This window comes from Fusarium phalaenopsidis (assembly GCF_050370095.1).
Source record: "Fusarium phalaenopsidis strain FUZ10S chromosome Unknown contig_32292, whole genome shotgun sequence".
Taxonomy (NCBI): Eukaryota; Fungi; Ascomycota; class Sordariomycetes; order Hypocreales; family Nectriaceae; genus Fusarium; species Fusarium phalaenopsidis.
This window is the reverse complement of record NW_028145410.1, coordinates 2253104-2274993: the sequence shown is the minus strand read 5'-3', so window position 1 is coordinate 2274993 and position 21890 is coordinate 2253104. Positions and strand designations below refer to the sequence as shown.

The window sequence follows — 21890 nt, the reverse complement described above, 5'->3', positions numbered from 1 at the left end:
AGGAGAGAGACCATCAACACGCATCATCACCAACAAACACGGCGCCTTTTGCTTGATAACTCGTACTATCATACGAAATGGCTGCTGAGACCTCTCAAGATGTACCAATGGGTTCACCTCCACCCGTGCCCGCGCAGACGGACACGGAGCCCAAGTATGGCGGCTACTCGCGTTTCGAGATTGAGCTCGAGGTTCGTTCTGCACTCTTCTCTCCCTCTCTCCCCAGCTGACCTTTATTGTTTTAGTTTGTACAATCTTTGGCCAACCCTTACTACCTCAACCATCTCGCCTCTCAAAAGCTCCTCAACCAACCCGCCTTTGTCGCATACCTCGCCTACCTCCAGTACTGGAGCAAGCCGCCCTACCTCAAGTACCTGACCTACCCGGGTCCGACCCTGCGACACCTCGAGCTCCTCCAGCAGGATATGTTCCGACAGCAGATCATGAGCCCGGACGTGGTTCAGAGACTGGTCGAGGAGGGCATGAAGGCCTCGATCGATTGGCACCGCGAAAGCTAGAAGACTTGCGACCAAGGCGACGACGCGCCTTGTGTAGGACGCGATCAGTCACACGAGCCACGACAAGAAGGCCAGAGAAGCCCCCAAGAACAAGATGACATCAAGACTCCTACGCGGAAGAAGAAGACGATCAAGATCAAGATCAAGACGAAGCAGAAGCCTTCTCATACGTAACTGCTCAGCCCAGTCCAGCAAACGCCTCGCAACATGACAAGGCTAAAGGATTTTTGATTCTCTAAACTCGAAAACACGAGCTACAGTCTATGACAAACTCCGATTCTCCTCGCAACCAAGAACAAATAGCAAGACCCTCCTCCGACACCGACTCATAACAAGCCTAGTTCTCTCTCCACCGGTGTCCGCAAGTCATGCACTTGTAGAAGCTCGTCATGGGCTCGTCGGCGCTACGGATCTGGACCTGGAAGAAGGCGGCCTCGTCGCCGTTGCAGCCCTCGTTGGGGCACTGGACGCGGCCCTTTTGCGCATTGTCCCAGGCTCCCGGCCCGCCGAACACGTCCTCCTTCTCGACGCGCTCGTACATGCGGCGCGAGAAGACGGGCTCGGTGATGTGGTGCTCGAAGGGGCAGGTGCGGCACTCGAGGCGGTTGGTGCGCGTGTTTGTGAAGGAGACGGTGAGGATGTTGGCGCAATGGGGGCAGACTTGATGGTGGTTAATGAGGTTGGGGAAGAGGTGAGGGTTAGTCTTACAGAGCAACATGATGGCGGTTTGCTAGGGACAAGAGTTGATAGCAAGAAACTGTCTGCAATAGAGCCTTGTTTGAAAGCGAATGAGTGTCTTGTTGTGGCGTGGTTGATGCGTCTGTTGAATAGAAACGAATATGACTTCTTTTTTTTCTCCAACAAAGTCCCAAGGCCGCCAAGGCCTCCACCTCGTGCGTTTCCATGCCCAGGCGGCGGCGTCTCTAGTGGGGTCCAGCCTCTGCCATGACGGACCATGTCTTAGCGCCATCTCCCCCGCCATTTCCTGCTCTTTGCTGCCCTGGGCGCTTCAGCCTCAGCCCCTCCAAAACACCAACGACAAACGCTACATCATCACTGCCACCTCCTTTCATATCCCCTGGTGACGACGACGCCGCGAACACGTACTCTATTGTTGACTTTGCATACCTCGACTTGTACCGAGCATTCCGGAATCTCGCACCGAAAACCCTCAATCTTTTCCCCATTGTCAACAGATAATACCCCGCTTCCCTTTGCAAATCAGCTTGATATACACATCTCGGTCAACCAGCAAAGATGGGCGCCGACGAGGAGCACGATGTAAGACAGGCCTCAACACCCTATACAACCGTGCACTCTAACCAACACGCCCAGGGCGCCTCCGTCAAGGAACTCCTGATCGAGGCATGCCGCCGCAACAACACCGACCTCCTCACCGAGTGCCTCGAGGACAAATCCGACCCCGAGATCACAAAGCTCCTCAACGAGACCACCACCGTCATGGGCAACCACCTCTACCACGAGGCCGCTTCCCGGGGCAACTGTGCGTCTCTACATCATCCGCGACCGAAACATACAACGAGCTAACACCTCCTCCAACTTAGACGAAATCATCGACCTCCTCCTCGACCAGCCCGACTTTGAATGCGACCCCCTAACCCGCCTCGAGGGCGACACCCCCCTCCACACCGCCATCCGCTGGATCAACTCGGAGCCACCCGCCCAGAGACCCTTTGGCAACGCCCTCGTCGAGATGATGCTCGAGGCCGGCTCGAACCCGCGCGTCAAGAACAAGGCCCGCCTGACGCCATACCAGCTCGTCGACCCCACCAACAAGGAGCTGCGCGAGCTCATCCAGAAGCATGAGTACGCCAACCAGAACGCCGGCGACTTTATTACCGTCGACAATTCGGCTGCTAGTGCCAAGCATGGCGGTCACAAGCATGCCATCGCACAAGGCGTGGACGATGAGAGTGATGACGACGCCGAGTTTAGCGGTAGTGATGAGGAAGAGCGCGCCGAGTGGGAGAGGAGACGAAGGGAGAGGCGGAGATAGTCATCAACGCGCTGCTGCGCTTAGAAACACTTGATATCTAGAGGTCACTTCACCGCAGAGGGAAGTGGACTAATACGAGGGTGGACATACAGCATGATAGTTATCTCAAAGCGATAGAAGCCTGTACAAAGGTAGAGAGAATAACAACTTCTCATCTAGGGCATCAAAGAAAGAAGGGTATAAGCATTCTGGCCCAGGGATTTGAAGTCAACTCCCTGCTCATCGTCTATCATCTAATCGTGTGCTCATTCTCAATCCAAGCCGACGTCAGGAAAGGAACAGTCAAAAGGACGTACAAGATCAGGAACCAGCCTGTCTTCTATAAACAAAGGAAAGAAAGTATGTTCCCAGCTCTTGTCAAGTTGTCTCGATCAGACCCCCAAATGCTCATAATAGTAGCCATAGTCCAGTTGCCAACGCCGCAGAGCCCATCGTAATAATCGCTGGGAACACATTATTCGCGATACTCTTGTCGGATATGATATATGTGACATTCTTGAGCCGCTTCTGAGCAACCTGCGATAGTCCCCCTGAATCGGCCAGCTCATTCATTTCATCGCCCAACTGACGCAGAATGTTAGTCGAGCGACCCTTGGGGCACATGACGATCTCCCAACCGCCACCCTTAGGAATGATAAACGTCGAACTCTGATCGTCGAAAGCAAAGCTGTAGGCATCGGGACACATTGCTTTGGCGGCCTTGCTGTATTCGGATGGCTTGCAGATATCCGGATCGTGGTATTTGCCTACACAGCACTCTTTGTCAGTGCCGTATGCGGCGCACGCGCTGTTGCAAGGGGAAAACTCGGGCCGCTGGATCTGATCGTCCGGGTAGGGGTAGATGCCGTCACCAGGCTTAGTGGGCGGAAAGGCAAGATATTTCCATGGACACCAGCGGCGTGCGTCGTCGTTGTCGATTCTGTTTTCCAGAGGTACTGGATATGTCGAGTTGGTGTAGTAGGTCCCAGTATCAGCATGTGCATAGATCCAACTAGGAGATGCAATGCACGCGCAGTTGGTGAGATTTGGCGGGATGAAGGTTGTGTTCTTGGCAGGGATGTACACAATACCCATCGGGAGATTGTAGCCGTCAACTAGGGAGATATCGTAGAAAGTTTGCTCCTTGTGTAAGCCGCCAGCTAAAGTGAACTCGGCGAGTGTTGCTGGCGTTGACCCCTGGCTATGAGTTAACACATGCGAAAACACTGCGGGTAAAGCACTTACACTGAACTCGCAGTCCAATTTGCCAAAACAGTCACCCGTTTTGCAGGAACATGAATCGCCCTTGACAGTACAATTCGTCCTCCCCCAGACGCGACCTTGCCATTCTGATCCCACCCAAAGTTCCTTGCTTTTCCCTTGGGCAAGCTCGAAGCCCCCGACGCCCGGGCCTTTACCAGACTGAGTTGCGATGCCAGGCCAGATGGTTGAATCGCATTTGTTGGTAATGACCAAGGGAACCGGCCTCCCAGGGTCTTCAGGCTCTTTTCGACGTAGATTTCTCATGGTGTATTGTCCCCATTTTTGTAAAAGGTCATCTTCTGAGATCCTTGGAGGGACTTCTAAACTGACAGCCCTGGCTTCCTGTATGCACAGCCCAATGACGAGGACAGGCACCAGCAATCGGCGCAATGAAGAGGCGCTTCTGGCGTCTCCACATTTCGACGAAGATACCATTTCCTGGCTCAAAGGGTGTAAGTGGAACGCAAATAACAACGAGTTGTTGACTTGCGTTGTGATCCGATCGAGGTCGCCCCAGGGAATTGTTTTGAGTCTAGAAGAACAAAGTGATAGAAAGTTTTAGTTGGTCGTGACCATGGCCTTCAAAGATAATTGTCCACTGAAGCAAGTATAGTCGGCGAGCAGTATATGTAAGATACGACGGCGTTGGGGTGCTTTCCAGGATCGAGGGACTTAAGTGACGTATAGGCGATGACGCTGCTGCGAACCAAGCCTGCCTTCCTGGATAGCTGGGAACCGTTTCTTGATGACCCTTGTCGGATTGATCTGCACTGGAGGCGTGGCAGCGGAGAGTGGCTGGACAGATGATAGAGTCTAGGGCAATGAGCAGGGGTGGACCGGCTGAGAGCGACGAGATCGGCTAGGTTATCGTAGAGGAGCGGGTAAGGAGGGGAGGTGGCCAGAATCTGAAACGGCCGAGGAGGAGAGACGATACTATTAATATTTTTGGTGCTTGCTGATCAACAGATAAACAAAAAGAGGGTAATAAATCCAGAGGGTTGAAGAGGGATAGAAGCCCAAGAGTCGGCCTCGAGTAAAGGAGAGAATGGAGCTGAAGATGAGAGGAAGAGAAAGAAAGGCCGAAAATAACGAAACAACCAATTTGAGACTTTGAAACAATGCAAAGGAAGGAGTAGACAGGGAAAGGCCTCACCGAGGGAAGGCGCTTCACAGCGAGAACTTGCCATGTTTGTCTGGGCTACCATGACTTACACGAGTTTGAGTGGCCATGGTTGAAAGCTATGACGTCAGGGGACCACGGGCCAGGGATATCGACAAGAACCAGACCCCTGGCTGAACATGCATGCCAGCAGAAGATTAGACGACGAATGGTTGTGTGAGTAACGATGAATGCAAATATGCGGTATAGGGTTAGATTGTACACAGATCCCGTGTTGGTAGCTGTGAACATTGATGCTGTGATATAACCTTCCCTTTTTGGCTGTTGCCGCCAAAAGTGAGGCCATCATGAGAAACCTCCCGAATGTTGGATCTATATTGCAAGTTGGACAAAAATCCCACCATACTTCCCACAAGTCGACGAAAGCAGTTGATCTTACTCTACATGGACCGGGTGCTTGCGTTAGAAGCACGATGGGCAATTATATTTGAGGTTTTAACTCAACGTTGGGCTGTAGCTGTCAAGCAGGTAGTCCCCACGTGAGCGGCACCTTGCATGACCTCACCATCCAATCCCCAATAACGCCCAGTTCCAACCGTAATTGAACCTCCTTTGTTCTGTTTTCCTTGTCACTTAGAGAGCGGGACAGAGGGTCCAGGAACAGCGATTGCCATGTGCCGGGAATTTGAGTTTAGAAGGGCTTCCTTGTGGCTGACACTGGCTGATCAATGGCATATATGCCACTATGTCCTGGATATTCACTGCTAAACATTGTCGTGAGAGGAAAATAGTATCACTGGGTTGGAGAGTTCGGGTCCAGCTTTCGCCTGGGATTGGCCGTGTAACTTGGATCATGACTTAAATCTGGCTGTACAAGTCAGCTGGTACCCCTTGCCATTTGACTGATTGAGTTGCTCTAGTTCAACAACTTGGGCACCAAGACAGAAGTCTCAGCTGAGTTCATATACAGGATCAGATTCGATGTAGATCAAGATTGGACATTCTCATACCCGATATCTTTGCGTCATTAGTCACCAAACACACAAGTCTTGTCGAGAAGCTATGCACATTCAATGATGTCTCCATTGTCTATATACGAGTGATCATCATGTCGTTCATGCAGGTAACTCTCCCCCCTCCATCAATTCAGAACCTAACACCAGGCTTGGACACACCTGGTGTCTACCACGCTCAAGTTATTTAATCTCCTAGTACTAAATCCAACATCTTTCGTCGCTCGACATGTCTCTTTGGTCTCGTCGGATGATCCCAAGACGGTCCCAGATATTTCCCTTGCTCTGTCTGCCATATTTCGGGGGGTGCTCCGAGCGGGTCTCACCCGCCTCTGCATCTTGCCAGGTATCATGCGGTTCCAAAGTGAAACTCCAAGTTTATCGCTTTCTCTTTCCATTATACTGCATGTTTATCGGAAGCGGGCGCGGCAGCGGCCCATGACTTCGCCCTGGCAGACAAGCTCGGCGCTGAATTCGGAGCCATCCAGGGTCAGGTAGATATCAAAGTAGACGCGGTAGAAGGTGCCTTGAGGGGTATCCATTCGTTCAAAGTCCTTCTCCAGGTTCTTGCGGGAGAGATCCGAGGTAAGCGTGACAACTTCCTTGATGCCTGCGGATTGTTAGTCTTTGAATCACTTGTAGGCAAGAATAGACTTACGGGGATCCTTGGTGTATTCGGGGCAGACATCGTCGTCACAGGCGTATAGGACATCCTCGTACATGAGGGTAGCGCCAGGAGCGACTTGTCGGAAGAACGAGACCTTGACAGGCTCGCCGTTCTTGACCTTTTGACCCTTCTGGACAAAGATCTGTCGGGTGAACTTGCAACGGTCCTTGCCGTCCAGAGAGGGCACACGGTAGGCCTCAGGGTGGTAGCCTTCCTTAAAGGGCTGGAGGGTGGCCATGAGGTAGTGTCGACGGGCGACACGGTGGGTGATGATTCGCTCCGTGATACCGGCGGTGACGGCACCCTTGACGATGGCGGCGACTGAGTCCATGGGGCGGACGACCTTGGACTGGAACTGGGGAGGGACGTGGAGCTTGATCTGCTGGAAGAGGTACTCGGAAGCACCGAAACCACCAACCACCAGGATGTTCTGGAGGGTACGGTTCTGGGCCTGAATGGCAATGATCTGGTTTCTCACGAGCTCCAGAATGCGGTTAACAACGGGCTCGAAGCACTGGAGAATCTCCTCGTTGGAGAAGGTCATGTAACCTTCCTCGATGCCGGCCTCGGGGAACTCAGCCTCGATACCAACGTCGACAGCCCACTTCTGGCCGTTATTCCGGAAATCGGCCTTGATTCGGTTCTCAAAGTCCATGATACACTTGGCATAGACACGACCGGCCGTCTTGGAACCATCGGGAAGCTTCATCTTGCGGATCTTGGTCCGGAGAATGTTGCTGAAGTTTCGGTTCAGGGCGGTGGAACCACACGAGTCACCGGAACCAGCTGTGCACTCGGCGACGGTGAAGGGGTTCTCCTCCTCGACTTCGTAGGCGATCAAATCGACAGTACCACCACCACAATCCACAATCAGGACAGCATCGTGGACCTTGAGGTTCAGGAGACCAGTCTTGGAGCAGAAGAGGGCGGCGGCCTCGGGCTCAGAGACCAGGGTAAGACGGTTGTCGTTCTCGTCTCGGAGGAAACCAGCCTGGATGGCGGCAGCTCTGGTGGCGGCCTTGCCGGCATCGTTCCAGATAGCAGGCACGGTCAGATAGTATCGGATGTTGCGCTCTTCTCGGTTAAAGACTTCACCCAGCGTCTTTTGTAGAGCTGACCGCATGGCCTGTCGGAGCTTGAAGAGGTAATCGGCGGCGACGTCGATTTCGGACTTTCCTGGGGGCAGAGGAGGGAGGTTGATGGGATCGATGTAGGTGTTTCCGCTGAGCATCAGCTGAAGCTTGAACCACTCAACCTTTTGCACACCGGGCTTGGGGTATCCGGTGGGAGCGAGGGCGTCAGCAATATCGGGACCCCATCCTACCACCTTTTGGTATTGATCGTAGTAAAGCACTGTGGGAATCTAGAGAATAATGGTTTTAGTTTCTGCGGCCCTCGATATCTGCTGCTTGCCTCGATTTCACGTACCTTTTGCTTGGTGTAGGAACCAGCACCTGGCCACTCAGTAATGATGTCTTCCTTGGCCTCGTTGTTGGTCGCAAACGCAAAGGCAACGCCAGAGAAAGTGGTACCCTGGTTTCTCGATTAGCCACTGCGCTTCTGAACTGGCAACCCTTCAAATGCGTACAAAATCAATGCCCACGATCAGCTGGGCCTTGCTCCGGCTGGCTCCCTCAACCTCAGCAGCGGGGCCCGGGCGCTGGAACTGCTGACCGATGGGGCCGCCTTGAGGAGGAGGGGGACCGGCGGGAGGGTAGCCCTGAGGCGGAGGAGGCTGTCCAAAGCCGGGAGGACCTCCCATCGGAGGAGGACCTTGGCCCATGGGAGCCATTCCGGGAGGGTAGCCCACGGGGGCACCGGTGTTGATCGGGGGCGGACCGCCAACCATTTGGCTGGGAGGAGTGCGGTTGGGCTGCTGGGTGAGAGGACTGGTGCGGCCGAGGGGAGCTTGGCCGGGAGGAAAGTTGGCTGTATAGCTGGGCGGGCGATTTCCAGGGCCCGGGTGATTCATTGGGAGGCTTGTCGTGGACGACGAGGCGGCGATTGAGGGAGCGTTGAGCTGGTGTTGGTGTTGGTGAGGAGGCTGCGGTATTTGGCCCGGAGGAGGGGTTGGGCTTGGGGTCAGACCCTCGACGTTCTGGATGCTTGCAGCGGACTTGCGTTTTCCGAAGCCAAAGCTCTTGAAGCGGGAGTTCATAGAACTCATATGGAAGAGAGGAAGAGGAGCAAAGGGGGGGAGGTTTGAGGAGTAGGACCAAAGGTCAGAAGAGGCACAGAGGCACAGGCACAGACGCAGAGGGCGGCGAGGCGAGGCGCCGCAGCAGCAGGACGGGGCAGGACGGAGCGGACAGAACAGGACAGGATAGGACGACGACGAGGGGGGTGGGTTGGATTAGGATTGGGCGCAGGAGGGGGAGGGGGGAATGAGAGAGGGTCAGGCTCGGGCTCGGGTCAGAAATTAGCACGGGGGGTGGAGGAGGAGAGAAGCGGTTTCTGGAGAGCAGCAGTGTAGCGCAGTGCAGAGCAGAGCAGAGGCGTTGTGAGGGAGCAAAAGTCGAGAGAGAGAAGAGACGGTCTGGCCTGGCCTGGCTACAGTCCAGCACCAGGTTGTCTAGCTCCCAGGTTGATGCGATGGGCGGGCGGGAGTGGGAGCAGGAGGGGGGGCGTGCGAAGTGGGATGTACGAGTCTGAAGTGGTCGCCGGCTGGTTGGCTGACAAGCTTGGGCTGAGCTTGGGCTGAGCTGGTTGCAGCAGAGCTGAGGTCTACTTGGGTAGGACTGGACGCCGCTGGCGGCTCTCTTCTGGGTTGGCTTGATGCTGGCTTGGAATATGGTCGCCGATATTCAGTTTGGCTTGCTTCTAGACCTTAGATCCGTTGCCGTCTCTAGGTGCGCTCCGTGGCTGTAGCTTGGGAGCAAGTAAGTTGCCGGGTCGCTCTTCTGACAGCTGGAGCCAGGCATGTAGAAAAAGTTGCGAGGTAGCGGGAGAGCCTGTCGACAAAAGGTGGGCTCTCTGTCTGGCTGTGTTGCGTTGGCGTATGTATGGATGGGTAGGTAGGCTGGCCGTCAAGTCTGGCGCTGGCGCTGGCGTGGGCACGGACGAGCCGAACTTGATGATGTCGATGAGACCGTCACAGAGAGAAAATTCGATGGACAAAGAGGCGCAAGCTTTAGCAGGTGGATAGGCGAGGGGCTCTGATCGTGGGAATCACTTCCTTCGCTTCTCTCGCAATAAAAAGGAACAATGAGATCCGAGCAGGTCTCTTGGGCTCTTGGGCTGAGGTGGCTGACGAGGCGCTGCAGGCTGGGCACTTGTGGGCAGAGAATCAAGGACGGGGATTGGAGCACCTCGCAGGACCAGAAAGAGAGACCGCCCAGGACCCCCCCTCCAGGTGGAGAAGTCTAGAGCTGACGGCGCTAGGGCGTTTCCAGCAGTGTAAGGCTGAGGACAGGGGATGCAGCAGGACATTCCATCAACTGGCCGACGGATTTTCCTCTCACCGGCTTCAATGACGAGAACAAGAATTGGTAGGCGGGCGGGAATCGAGACGAACTGACGGACAGCTACATTGCATTACGGCAGCGGGTAGAGACCCGTCGACACTGTACAAGCGGCCGACCTGATACTCAACCTGGGCCTATTTGCCAATCAGGCTGGGCATGTAAGCTCAAGAGTAAACATTTGACCAACAGGACAAGGGCCCAATGCCACGGACAGCGGCCTCAAAGTCCGCCTTGTCCATATCCGTTGCCCGTTGCAAAAAAAAAAAAAAAGAAACTGCCCGGGGGGTCCCTCTCGCTGACGGCACGGCTTGTCGCTGATTGATGACTGTGGCTGTGGCCGACGTTGGCGGGTTCCATGGTGGGGTTCTCTCCAGCTCCCCCTCCCATGGACCAATTGACCGTTTTTCGGTTAGGGATGAACGAGATGGAAGAGAATTGGAAAAGTAGAGGGATGCGGAATCCTGATATAGAAGCTGACTGCAATTCATCAGATTTCTGTGTTACTATCCGCGTCCCTCGTCCAGAGCCTGATCGCTCATGTCAACTGGAAAAGGTGGGATGGATGGCGGGGAACCTTTGAGCCACGGCGGGAGCATGCGCATGACGAACGACAAGCAGCGAAAGACGAAGCCGTTGACCCCTCAAACCCCTCGATTGGCCATTTTGCGAGCTTTTGACGGCCTCAAGATGATCGCAATGGCTGTAACTTTTATCGGAAACTGATTCATGAATACGTCAATCCTCATTTGACAACCTTCAACCCTCTCCCCTCTGCGCATCACCCTCTGGCTGCTTCCCCTCCAGTTGACCTAGAGCGTGGGAGGCTCGTACCGCCATGTACCAATTACCCTCAGCCGCCCTCGCCCCGGGCGGGGACTAGGACCTGTCGGGTTTGGGTGACAAATACGATCATGGATGGCAAGCGTCCAATGCAAGGCCCTCAAGTTCAGGACTTCTAGGACTTTTTATGGGGACCTGGACCCCTGATTCTGTACCTGGTTGGGTGCCGTAACCTGGGCCTGGCTGCAACCTTGTCATCATCATCATCTTCTTGTCCTTGGCGGGCCTGGATGAAACGTCCAAGAAAAGCTTCATGTCCTCAAGAGCTTAGTACAAGCTACCTATCGTATCGTACTTACAGGCCACTCACCGCATCGCGAATCCCCCGGCTTGATTCTCACCCAACTGCGACGTGCATGCTGCCGCACATGGCCTCGTAAACAGTGTGCACAGGTGGAAAAGCCGCTGTTGGGCTTTGGCCTTGGCGCTGTTGACGTGGAGGAGATAGGTAGTTATCTGCCGCAGTACTAGCAACTTCTCTTTCAGGTGGCGGTTGACAAAGAGACCACATTGTGGAGGTGTCCTCAATAGGTATGTACGCAGCTAGATGCTGCTCCAGAGCCAGAACATCAGGATGGCCATCACCTCAAGTTATCTCAAACATTAAATGGGACAACTCCAAGCCCTATCTGTTGTACTCGGGGACCACATGGTCGGCGCTTATCCAAACGAACCTTTGCATGTACATCGAAGGAGCGCATCTGCACCACACGGACCGTTTTGGCTTCAGACAAACGGCGTCCTGTCAGCTTCCGGGTCGCCCTAGAGAGGCAGACAATATGAACCAAATGAACCGCTGTACATTTTCATTCATATCAACAATTTGGACCTTCCAGGAGATCAGGGGGCTTACTCGTTCACAGTCTAATATCACCAGGAGCCGTCAAGGATCCAGCTCCCATCACGTCTTACCAACTGATCCATATTTAGGTTGCAACCACACGGGAACTAAATTCTTTTTCTCACGGCGCGTAAGCCTGAGTTGCCGTTTATGACTCGGAATAGGCGCACTCTTTTTTTCAAGTTTCGGCATCTGCATCTACCGGCTCATCTGAGCGATTATCAACTCTTGTTTGAGACCTGGACCACCATCGAATGCTCTCGGCCTCATTCAGCAGCGATGATCAATGCCTAAAATAGGACGGTCCAGAGTAGAGACTATTCAGCGGGACCTCCAGTAGACGGGCCAGACTGCCATGGGCCATCGCCTCAAAAGCCCAATACATGTACTTGATCAGCTTCACACTTGTGCACCATTCTGCGGACTTACACGCCCAGAAGCAGCCGACGTGGACCCAATCGGATGCCCGGTAATCAGTCCCTTCAACTCTCACAAGATTCTTTCTGTATCACACATTCAGAGCTGCACGCAGCCGACTGCTTAAAGAAGATTTATTATTCAATAGACCAAGCCCTCGGCTAATTCCCAGGGATCCTTACCCAACACCTAGCTCCGTTGCTGAGGCTCGCTATGCCAAGTTCACACCTTTTAACACCGTTATGATACACATATCTCCCCGCCAATGACTTTTCTTCATCCTCTCGTTATTCATCATCGATATCCTTGAGCCATCCTCTGCTCATGTCGACAGCCCGCTCCCACCGCTTCCGCATCCGACTTCGGTCCTTGATATCGAGCTGAGGCTTGAAGACTTTGCGGCCCTTCCTGTTCACTTCGTGCAGTTCCTCAAGCTCGTTCCAGACTCCAGTGGCGAGTCCGGCGGCAATTGCGGCCCCCAGTGCGGTAGTTTCGCGCATGGCTGGGCGATCAACAGGGACGCCGCTCAGGTCAGCCTGAGTTTGCATACAGAGGTCCGAATTGGAGAGACCTCCATCGACTGCAAGGATGTCCAAGGCATGGCCAGAATCCGAGGCCATGGCGTCAAGAATCGCCGCCGTTTGGTGGCAGGTAGCCTCGAGTGTGGCTCGCACAATGTGGCCCTTCTTTGTATGTTGGGTGACACCAACTAGAAACATGTTAGCCCTGATTCAGAAGCGAGAGGTTTGCGAGAAGACTTACAGAGCGTGCCCTTGGCATCGTCAATCCAGTACGGGGCAAAGAGACCACTGAACGCCGTCACAAAGACGACACCACCGTTGTCGGGGACGGACTGAGCGACACTGTCCACCTCTGAAGCCGCCTTGATAATGCCAAGGTTGTTTTGTAGAAACTTGACACCGGAACCAGCAACAGCGATACTGCCCTCAAGGGCGTAGACTGGTTTACGACCCCGACCAAAGTCATACGCGACGGTTGCGAGCAGGCCCGTCTTGGAGATGACAGGTTCGTGTCCAACATTGTAGAGGAGGAAGCAGCCCGTGCCATATGTGTTCTTGGCTTGGCCTGGGCTGAAACCGCATTGGCCGACCAGAGCAGATGATTGATCACCCAGGCAGCCAGCAATGGGTGTGCCCTTCAGGGGCCCGCGGGCGAGGGTACCAAAGGCAGTGGGATGGGAGGATGGCACGATCTTAGGAAGGCCAAGCTTGTTACGGTCGATGTCGAAAAACTTGAGCAGATCATCGTCGTAATCAAGTGTCTTGAGGTTCATGAACATGGTACGGCTGGCGTTGGTCGAGTCTGTGACGTAGACAGGCCCACCCTCCTTGTTTGCACCTCCGTTGAGCTGGTAGATCAACCATGAGTCAACAGTGCCGAATGCGAGGCGGCCTTCGTCATAGGCCTTTCGTACGGAGTCTACGTTTTGGAGAACCCAAAGCAACTTGACGCTTGAGGGGTATGTGGACAATGGGAGTCCGCACTTCTCCTGGAGTTTGTCGGCACCAGGTCGGGCCTTTAGATCGCGCACAAGCGCGGCAGTACGAGTGTCAGGCCAGACGACGGCATTGTAGAGGGGTTCGCCGGTGGTCTTGTCCCAGAGGACCGTCGTCTCGCGCTGGTTGGTGATGCCAATGGAGCGGATCTCAGAAACAGTGTGGCCATCTGCGCAAAACTTCTCGGTCGCCTTTGCAATGCATGTTTCGACAGACTCGAGGAGTTCCATTGGCTTATGCTCGTGCCATCTGCCGTCTTGTTAGTGATAGTCTTGACAAGGAAAGGGGCTCAACTTACCCGGAGTGCGGGTAATGGTTCTCAAATTCGATCTGGTGGCTAGCAACAGGCTCGCCATGGCCATTGAAGATGAGGAACCGAGTTGAAGTCGTTCCCTGGTCGATACTACCGACGAACCAATGCTTCTGCTTCTCCTCCTCCGTCTCGGTGATTCCTTGAGGAAGCTGTTCTTCCTCTTCTGCCTTGATAGTCTCTTTGGTAAGTTCAACCGCGTCGATGAGCGATTGAGGAAGTTGTTCTTCAAGCAAGACCTCGGCAGTTCGTGGACGCTTAGCCTCACGCTCCTCAACCTTGTGTGAGTGGACAGGTACCAAGGGGTCCCGTTTGCTGGGCACCAGTTGGGGCGACGCGTCGACGGTTGTGAATTGCATCCTTGCACACGATGCAGTCAGATGGGATTGTCTGTGTCTTTTGATATCGTGGCAAGGGAGCCGTCCCTAGCAGGAGGGTGGAGGACGATGTAATAGAGAGTAGAGGCGTCTTATGGATGTGGGCGATGCTAGAGATATTCGCCTACGGAGAAAGCGGTTGAGTTTAGGTACGGAGAGAGGAGAAGCAGGAGGAGAAGTAGTTGATAGAGATCGAGAATGTGGAATAAAGATGGAAGAAACAAAGAGAGGAGAGAAGAGAGGGAGTTGAGATGAGGAAGGAGCACGAGATAAATGTACCAGGAGTCGGCGGAGAGAGTGGGGGAGGAGAACGGGAAGGGGGAGGGTGACCCCTCGGAATGCCATAGTGAGTTAGCAACACCTGGACGGCAGGTCGGAGCCGGCGAGACAACGGCCAAAGTGGCAGAGTGTAATGGGATGGCAATCTCAACCGCCCTGACATGTGCTTGCTTGCGAAGTCGGGGTCCGGAAAGGGAAGGAGGGCGGGGGTTTCTCTGGCTCTGCCACTGCCTCGTCGTCTGTGCCACTGCCGTGGGAGATCGATCGCCGGAGAAGCGCAAAAGCAGGTTTGATTTTCGGCCGGCTTTTGCCATCATGAGTGGATCCCCACCTTCGCCTGTCGAACCCCAACTCCACCAAGACAGAGGTCACACGGACGGCACATGCGGAGCCCCGGCCTCGGCCCCATCGACTGGTCTCTTCTCCGCTGTCTATCAGCGGGCCATTCAGGGGTCCCGGGAACCTATTTCAGGGGGGCACGCTGCGGTCCAGGCCTCTCGGTGCTTTCGCTCCAGCTGACGTGCATGGGGGGGAGCGCAGGTGGTTGAAAGAAATATTGCTTCGGTCAAGGCTACTCCGGCCCTAGATGTTTAGCAAATTGCATGCTGGACATGCCCACGGGATGCTCGGCAAATATTTACGAGTGGGATCCGCTTGACAAATTGCATGTTGATGCCCATCATCTCAACCAATGGCTCCTTCTTTCGTGCTCAGCTCACGAGGACGGAAAAGTAGTCCTTCAACCGTTGGGAGAGGCTCTGTGAGAGTGACGCTACCTGACGTGTCCAGTGGTTGGTGGACAATCTGCGGGGCTGACGACTCGTGTACCCGCCCCCAATCACTCCCCCAATGCTTCACTTTCCCTTCGCGATCCATTTTCTTCAATATTGGGGGAATCTCTGTCTGTCATCTATAGCCGAAGCCAATTCCATGGGTTCGGCCCTGGCCGCATCGGCAAAAATGCCTGGCTGCATGGGTTGTGATAGATCTAGTCCTTAAAATAAGGCTTGGGGTGGAGTTCTGCTGGGAACAGGAGGCGAGAATTGCCGGTGAGCGGCGCGCTTCAGTCCTTCTGGTCGAGATGCAGGCAAAAAGCATCCATCTCAATCTCAAAGACCCTGCGCGCAGCCGTGACTGGTCCAATGCAATCATTTTTTTTTTTTTTTCTTTCTTCTTCCTGTCGCCCCTTCCGTGTCTGCACCTTCCGGACATCAGCGACCGTCCCGGCAAAACCGGTTTTGGAATTTGGTGGAGTTGAGGTACACGTCACGAAGAGAGGAAGGAGGGAAGGAGCAACAGGGGAGGTGCCTGATCACCCGGGTCACGATGTCCAGGTCAAAGATCTCGGCGCATCGAGATTTTCAACTTCTGGGCCCTTTCTTCTTACATGTTTTAAACGTCACTTCGACTCTGGAGCCTCGAAGATCTTCTGCTCCCCAGTGTCCACATTTCAGTTACCCACATGAACGACATGCTTATGACACAATCCCTCTCGCTGTGACGTTGAAGGAAACTATTGTACCTACTGACGGTTGAGGTGGATTCATCATGGAGCCGCACGTCGATCCTCGAGCAATGTGAGTTGTAATAAACCAAACAAATCCATGATTTCATATCTTCCCTGTCTGACACATGTCCTATCAATTAGTCTCGAGTTGACTGGGCGCCCACCTAAGCGCCAGCGCTCAGATAGTAGCGAAAGCTACAACAAAGTCAAACGCCAAAATGTCCAAGTCGACGAACCGCTTCACGCACTTGCTATTCTTGGCCAATGCGAAGCTTCGCAAGTGACAACTTGTACCTTCGAAACTCATGCAATTTTGCAGTCTAGCAACGCTAGGCCGGTCGAGTCTCCAGGAAGCTCGTGGGACCCCTCTCAACGAGCATCGCAAGTGAACAAGTCCGACTGTTTTGATGATTCCGACTTGGACCAGTACTTGGACGAACTTGACGAATCTGCAAACAAGATGCTTTCTCGGTTTCAAGCATGTCAGAAAGGTGACACAGACATTGTCGAACTGGAAGAATCAGACGAGGACGCCTTCACGGAGCTTTTGGATGAGGCGTCATAGGAAGAGCTTCAACAGCCACCGTCAAGCGTTGTTCGAGCATGGGATCGAGACTCGCGATCTGCGGATGAATATGACCCTCAGTTGCAACACTCGCCTCCCCATACAAACGCAAATGCAGCCGGACTCAACACCGATGATCCCCTGCTCCCTGAGGACATGGACTGGAGTCAAGTCCAGGAGCATTCCCGCCATGCTCCGAAGCAAGAATCTGTACTTCACTCGCCCGGCGCTTACAACTCAAAATCATCCGTCGCTGGCGCGCCGTCAACTAAGAAGGAAACCTCGGTGTATTCTAGAACGGAATCATCAGCGACTATCAAAACTGGGAGCTCTGACCCTGATATCAGCCAAGTGTTGATGAGACCCTATAGAACGTTTGTTAATGTCCAGGAGATGCTGGATGCGAAAGAGCAGATGTTCAAGAATCAAGACAAAGCTGTCTTTGAATTGTTCGGCCGAGTCGTCTACTCTAGTCGCGAGAACTTCCAGAAGAAACAATATTTTCAGTTTCGAAGCCTTCTCAAGGAAAAACCACCATACATCAACGGAACTCTGATCCATTGGGAGGTAGGGAGTCCCCGGGATATTGCCGCCCAGGGCTTCTTGAAGAAGCGACCTTCACACGCCAAATGCTTTTGTCGATGCAAGCTGAAGCAAGACCCCCGTGCCAAGACTGGCTGGGTTGTCATCGTGCTTGAGATTCGACAGTCCGGCTGGAAGGAGATCCAAAAGGTGATGGATACACTCGGAAGAAAGGATCTGGACGAGCCAAGCTCGCCTGGCAACTAGGGGTGAATGTTTTGGAGGCGATCTGAAGTGGTTTTCACAGTCTGCAAGATGTAGAAGCACATCTCTAATTAGGTTCCTGCTAGTTCCATCAAATTCTAGCTATTAATGCAGATTTGTCTGACCTTGAGCCCATTCTATTCCGCGTCTCTCTATCAGTTTAGTTAATATTTCCAAATGCACGATCCCTCATCCTTGAACCGCCTAGAGCTTCCCGTTGGGCATGGAAAGGTTCAGGTGAGGAGCAATCTTTTCCAGCACAATCGGTCTCAGCTCACGCTGCTCCGTCTGTGTGGGAGGGATGGTGTTGCCCTCTCGTCGCTGCCAGCTCTCCTCGGTCTCGCGAAGGGCGGCATCCTCATCCTCGCCAGTAGGATCGACGAACTGGTACGAACGGAACTCGCAGTTTGACCAGCCAGTAGCTGTCATCTTGGTCAGCACCCGTTCAAAAAGGGGGAGTGTCTCCTTCATACCTCGTCCGTCAGGGACACCGTGCCAGTCATCTGTCAGGAAGTGGAGGAATCCTCCGTGGGAAACGACTACAATGTGCTCATCTCCGCTGCCAGCAATCTCTCTCAAGGTTCTCCTGGCCTCCCTGCCTCGAACCGTGAGCTTCTCTAGCGTGGGCTCATACTTGCTGCTGGGGCCCTTTTCACACCACGTCTCCTCCACACCGGCGTAGTCAGCCTTGCCCTCGAACTCAGCTCGCACCTTGGCCACAGGTGAGCCAATATCACAGGGCTGAGCAGAGACCTCCTGGAAGACGGGCAGAGCGGTGATGGGAAGCAGGGCATCGGTGCCAAAGGCGTGGAGACAGGTGTAGACGGTGCGACGCATGGGCGAGGCCAGCAGCTTGGTGAGCTTATCGTGGTGGGGGAACGCGGCGCGGAGGGCGGCGCACTGCTCCTCGCCCAGAGGCGTCAAGTCCGGATCGGGAAGCTGCTCGTTCTCGATGGACAGGTTGTGGAAACCCTGAGCGTGGCGGACGAGATGAATTGTCGGGGCCATGTTGTGTGAAGTGAGGTTAAACTGGGTGAGCGATATATGATGCAACTTTTGAGTAGATGAAAGATGGATGTCAAGTTGACGAGATGAGAATGGAATAAGAGGATCAGGTCTCTATTTAAATGGTCAATTGACAAGTTACATTTACTGTAATAGGAAAAAAATCCATCACACAGCTTATGACTCAAGCTCCGTGGCCGCCCCGCCGAACCCGGGCCAGGAATAGGTTTGCGTCTCCGGGCCCGGCGCCGCGTCCTGCGGAGCTACCCTCCTAGGTGGGCGGCGTGGGCGGCCGCGGCTCGCCGATTGGCCCTTGTGGGTTTTCCGAGCTGCATTAGCCCGCCGGTGGGGAAGTGCCGGCGGCTCGGAAGCCTAGTGACGGACGTTTATTGCTTGGATTACCAAGCTGCTGGATCCTCTTCTGCCGCTTCGAATTACTTGATTCGTACGTCAAGCTCGGCTTGATAACTGCAACGGTCAGCAAGTAATCAGTCACGTCACATCTGACCGACAACGCATAAGACGGGTTTCACAAATCATGGAATTGTAGGTAGTCAGCTATGCCTGATCAAGTTGACATGACTTAGAATACATTCATTCTCTTCTGTAACAAGCAACAAATCCGTTCAACGCCGCAGTCCAAGTCATCTAGGAGGGTCTGCACCGCACAAGTAACCTAACCTCTTGGTTCACCATAGCCTCACCGTAAAATCTTACAACTCAATCAATGCCTCCTCCTTAACAGGCTGCTGTGGCACAGGGTCGTGCTGCGGCACAGAAGGGAACGACTCTTGGCTGTAGCCACCGTATGCCCAGTTTTGCTGCTGAGGCTGCTGGGGTTGTTGCTGCTGAGGCTGGTGATGGTGATGCTGCTGGGGCATAGAAGGTTGCCAGTAAGGCTGCTGTTGCAAAGGCGGTGCTTGCTGGGCTGGCTGCGAGGGTTGCGGCTGGGACGGCTGGGGTGCTTGGGTTTGCTGCGGCTGTGGAGGAGACTGGAGAGGTTGCTGGGGTTGCTGAGAAGCTTGGGGGGGCTGTTGAGTTTGAACGGGCTGGGCTGGCTGAGCAATCTGAGCCGGCGTCTGAACCGGAGTAGGTTGCGATGGAGCCGAAACTGATCCCCTGGGGTATTGCATCGATGGCTGCAAGCTGGGATACGGGGATGGAGCAGCATCAGGAGCAGGTCCAGGTGCTGATGGTCCCACAGGTGCCGGGGTCGGTTGCTGGGGAGTGAAATAATAAGAGGCATTAGGGTCATTGGCAGGTGTCGCCTGGGCCTGTTGTGGGGTCTGCGTTGGCTGGTTAGGATCCTGAGGCTGTTGCTGATAGGGATCTTGAGGAGCCGAGGGTGCTCTGTTCTGCCAGCTACCAGTCCGCTGGGGCTGCTGGGGCTGCGGGTATTGCCCTGGCTGGGGCTCTGGCGCGGATCCGTAAGGAGGATACTGTTGCTGGGGAATTGCTTGGGGGGGTTGCTGATAGTGTTGGTGTTGAGGAGGCGCCTGGTAGCTGGCTCTTTGCTGGCCAGTATAAAAGCTTTCCGCGCCGGCAGGGTTGCTAGGAACGTGGGATGGGATGGAGGGGTATGGGCCAGCCGCCTGGCGAGGAGGTGGCAGGTTATAACCACCAAGGCTTTGCTGGCTGTAAGCCTTGGACAATCTCTCCTCGAGCATGCGATCGTAATACCGGACTACTGTTGACAACTTGGCATGGAGATCCAACAAGGTATCTGGAGTGGGGTTAGTAGCAGCTCTTCCCAGGCTGGATATATTCACATACCGTGCTTGCTCATGGTCTCGCCATAAGTTCGTGCCAGCTTTGGTCGTAATGTGCCGATGCTGTCGTACAGTTCTTGAATTTGCGGTTCGCGAAGGATAGTGCCCGGGGGCTGAGTCTGAAGCCGATCGACAAGGGTTGAAAACAGGTTGATGTTCTCCGCCTCCACAGGTGTCAACTCGTAGTCGTTCTTGGGGAGCACAAAGTTGGTCGTTGTCGAGGGGTTCGATGAGGCTGATGTTTGTTCCTTGAGCGCCGCAGCATGTCTCTTCTTCTGCTCCTCCATATCCGCCAGAGACGCTGCGATCGCAGCCTTCAAATCCTCGTCCTCCTCCTCTGCTTGCTTGGCTGCCGAGGCGTCACCGTTGGCCGTGTAGCTAGTTTGGGCAGGCTCAGCATAGCCTCGAGAATGGGTCTTGACTTCTTCCAAGCTCATCGCCAATGCCTTCTTAAGATCCTCATCAAAGCCATCGTCGACACGGGCGTTACGGGGTTGCATGGCCGAGGTACTGCGAGTCTTGTGGGGATAGGTGGGCGATCGGTCGAGGGATGGGTTGGGGATCTTGTAGCCCTTGTTGGTGAGCTTAGCGTAACAGCCATCATCGACTCGGACTGGAGTAAGGATGCCCAGGTGCGGAAGGGCGACGGTCTTGCTCGAGCACTGCTGGTCAAAGCAGTTTCCGCAGTTTCGACAGTGGTGCTTTCGGTTGGTAAAGGTAAAGGCAGTCCGGCATCGCATACAGACTTCCGAGTCAGTCCACTCTGGAGGCTGGAATCCATCATTAGTAGAATTCTAGGCACGAGTGGTGAGTATGCCTTACCGCACTGCTGTCAATCATGCTGCTAGCCACAGTGGTCTTTGGGGGGAACTGGTAACCATCACGCTGCAGGGTTCGATAGACTTCGCCGATGTAAGAAAGCTCGTATCGGCCTTCAGTAGCCCCAGCCCATGATTGCACAAGCTCGAGGATCTTGGATTTGACATCGGCGTTGACGGCAGCACCTCCGACTGCTTGAAGAAGCGACACTAGATTATCCATAAACTCGCGAGACGCAATCTCGGCCAAGAAGTGCGACCCGCCATTCTTGACACAGGTATCGGTAAGCTGATGCAGGTCAGCTTCATTGTTCGCGGAATGGCCACGGGTCATCATACATTCAGCGCGCTGAGCTGGGTATTGGGGTTCTTGTTGCCGATGCGCCTCTTGAGGGAGCGCATGGCCTCTTTGGGCGCGACCGTCTTGGATCTGATAACATCGGAGATTTCGAGGTTCAGAGCAATATCCTCACTGTCGGAACCGGGTCAGCCATGCATGATACTGGGACGAAAGGTTCCTGTCGGCCTACAGGCTGCTGCTCGTGGCTTTCTCGATCTGCTCGTCCAGGGCCGTGTTGGCCGAGGACGACCACCAGCTCATCATCTTGAGGGCGGCGGAGATGATGCGATGAAGGGGTTCGCGCTCGATCGACGGAAAGTGACAGTATACTTGAAGAAGACGCGATATGGGGGATCTGCAGTGCCGACGCAGAATGCCGCAGAATGGATGGAGTAGATGCAGATGTTGGTGTCTGGTCTGGGTTTCTAGCTGGAGCTCACTCTCGTCAACCTTACCTAGCCTCAGTCACAAGGCGGCG

General features: G+C 54.3%; 9 protein-coding genes across 9 annotated transcripts; 3 read left to right on the top strand and 6 right to left on the bottom strand.

Moving 5' to 3' along the window:
- Positions 1 to 77: 77 nt before the first annotated feature.
- LRP88_04991 (mediator complex subunit SOH1) lies at positions 78 to 518 on the top strand (the record flags this gene model as incomplete). The annotated part of the gene is made up of 2 exons (XM_083241555.1): positions 78 to 191; positions 246 to 518. The coding sequence occupies 2 exons, from the start codon at positions 78 to 80 to the stop codon at positions 516 to 518; spliced, it is 387 nt and encodes a 128-aa protein (XP_083102703.1).
- Positions 519 to 855: 337 nt separating this feature from the next.
- Positions 856 to 1236, bottom strand: LRP88_04990 (DNA-directed RNA polymerase III core subunit RPC11; the record flags this gene model as incomplete). Its single annotated transcript, XM_083241554.1, has 1 exon — positions 856 to 1236. One exon carries the CDS (start codon positions 1234 to 1236, stop codon positions 856 to 858), a length of 381 nt encoding a protein of 126 aa, XP_083102702.1.
- Positions 1237 to 1775: 539 nt separating this feature from the next.
- LRP88_04989 (uncharacterized protein) lies at positions 1776 to 2535 on the top strand (the record flags this gene model as incomplete). Its single annotated transcript, XM_083241553.1, has 3 exons — positions 1776 to 1799; positions 1854 to 2022; positions 2084 to 2535. 3 exons carry the CDS (start codon positions 1776 to 1778, stop codon positions 2533 to 2535), a joined length of 645 nt encoding a protein of 214 aa, XP_083102701.1.
- Positions 2536 to 2922: 387 nt separating this feature from the next.
- LRP88_04988 (thaumatin family-domain-containing protein) lies at positions 2923 to 4195 on the bottom strand (the record flags this gene model as incomplete). The annotated part of the gene is made up of 3 exons (XM_083241552.1): positions 2923 to 3711; positions 3762 to 4036; positions 4141 to 4195. The coding sequence occupies 3 exons, from the start codon at positions 4193 to 4195 to the stop codon at positions 2923 to 2925; spliced, it is 1119 nt and encodes a 372-aa protein (XP_083102700.1).
- A 2205-nt stretch (positions 4196 to 6400) lies between these two features.
- Positions 6401 to 8549, bottom strand: LRP88_04987 (uncharacterized protein; the record flags this gene model as incomplete). Its single annotated transcript, XM_083241551.1, has 4 exons — positions 6401 to 6512; positions 6565 to 7940; positions 8006 to 8110; positions 8166 to 8549. 4 exons carry the CDS (start codon positions 8547 to 8549, stop codon positions 6401 to 6403), a joined length of 1977 nt encoding a protein of 658 aa, XP_083102699.1.
- A 3877-nt stretch (positions 8550 to 12426) lies between these two features.
- On the bottom strand, positions 12427 to 14325 carry LRP88_04986 (glycerol kinase; the record flags this gene model as incomplete). The annotated part of the gene is made up of 3 exons (XM_083241550.1): positions 12427 to 12848; positions 12902 to 13905; positions 13955 to 14325. 3 exons carry the CDS (start codon positions 14323 to 14325, stop codon positions 12427 to 12429), a joined length of 1797 nt encoding a protein of 598 aa, XP_083102698.1.
- Positions 14326 to 16806: 2481 nt separating this feature from the next.
- LRP88_04985 (uncharacterized protein) lies at positions 16807 to 17483 on the top strand (the record flags this gene model as incomplete). Its single annotated transcript, XM_083241549.1, has 2 exons — positions 16807 to 16904; positions 17066 to 17483. 2 exons carry the CDS (start codon positions 16807 to 16809, stop codon positions 17481 to 17483), a joined length of 516 nt encoding a protein of 171 aa, XP_083102697.1.
- Positions 17484 to 17684: 201 nt separating this feature from the next.
- On the bottom strand, positions 17685 to 18488 carry LRP88_04984 (histidine phosphatase superfamily; the record flags this gene model as incomplete). Its single annotated transcript, XM_083241548.1, has 2 exons — positions 17685 to 17902; positions 17954 to 18488. The coding sequence occupies 2 exons, from the start codon at positions 18486 to 18488 to the stop codon at positions 17685 to 17687; spliced, it is 753 nt and encodes a 250-aa protein (XP_083102696.1).
- Positions 18489 to 19198: 710 nt separating this feature from the next.
- LRP88_04983 (ESCRT-0 subunit protein VPS27) lies at positions 19199 to 21676 on the bottom strand (the record flags this gene model as incomplete). Its single annotated transcript, XM_083241547.1, has 5 exons — positions 19199 to 20208; positions 20259 to 21024; positions 21077 to 21361; positions 21412 to 21544; positions 21603 to 21676. The coding sequence occupies 5 exons, from the start codon at positions 21674 to 21676 to the stop codon at positions 19199 to 19201; spliced, it is 2268 nt and encodes a 755-aa protein (XP_083102695.1).
- Between the last annotated feature and the right edge of the window lie 214 nt (positions 21677 to 21890).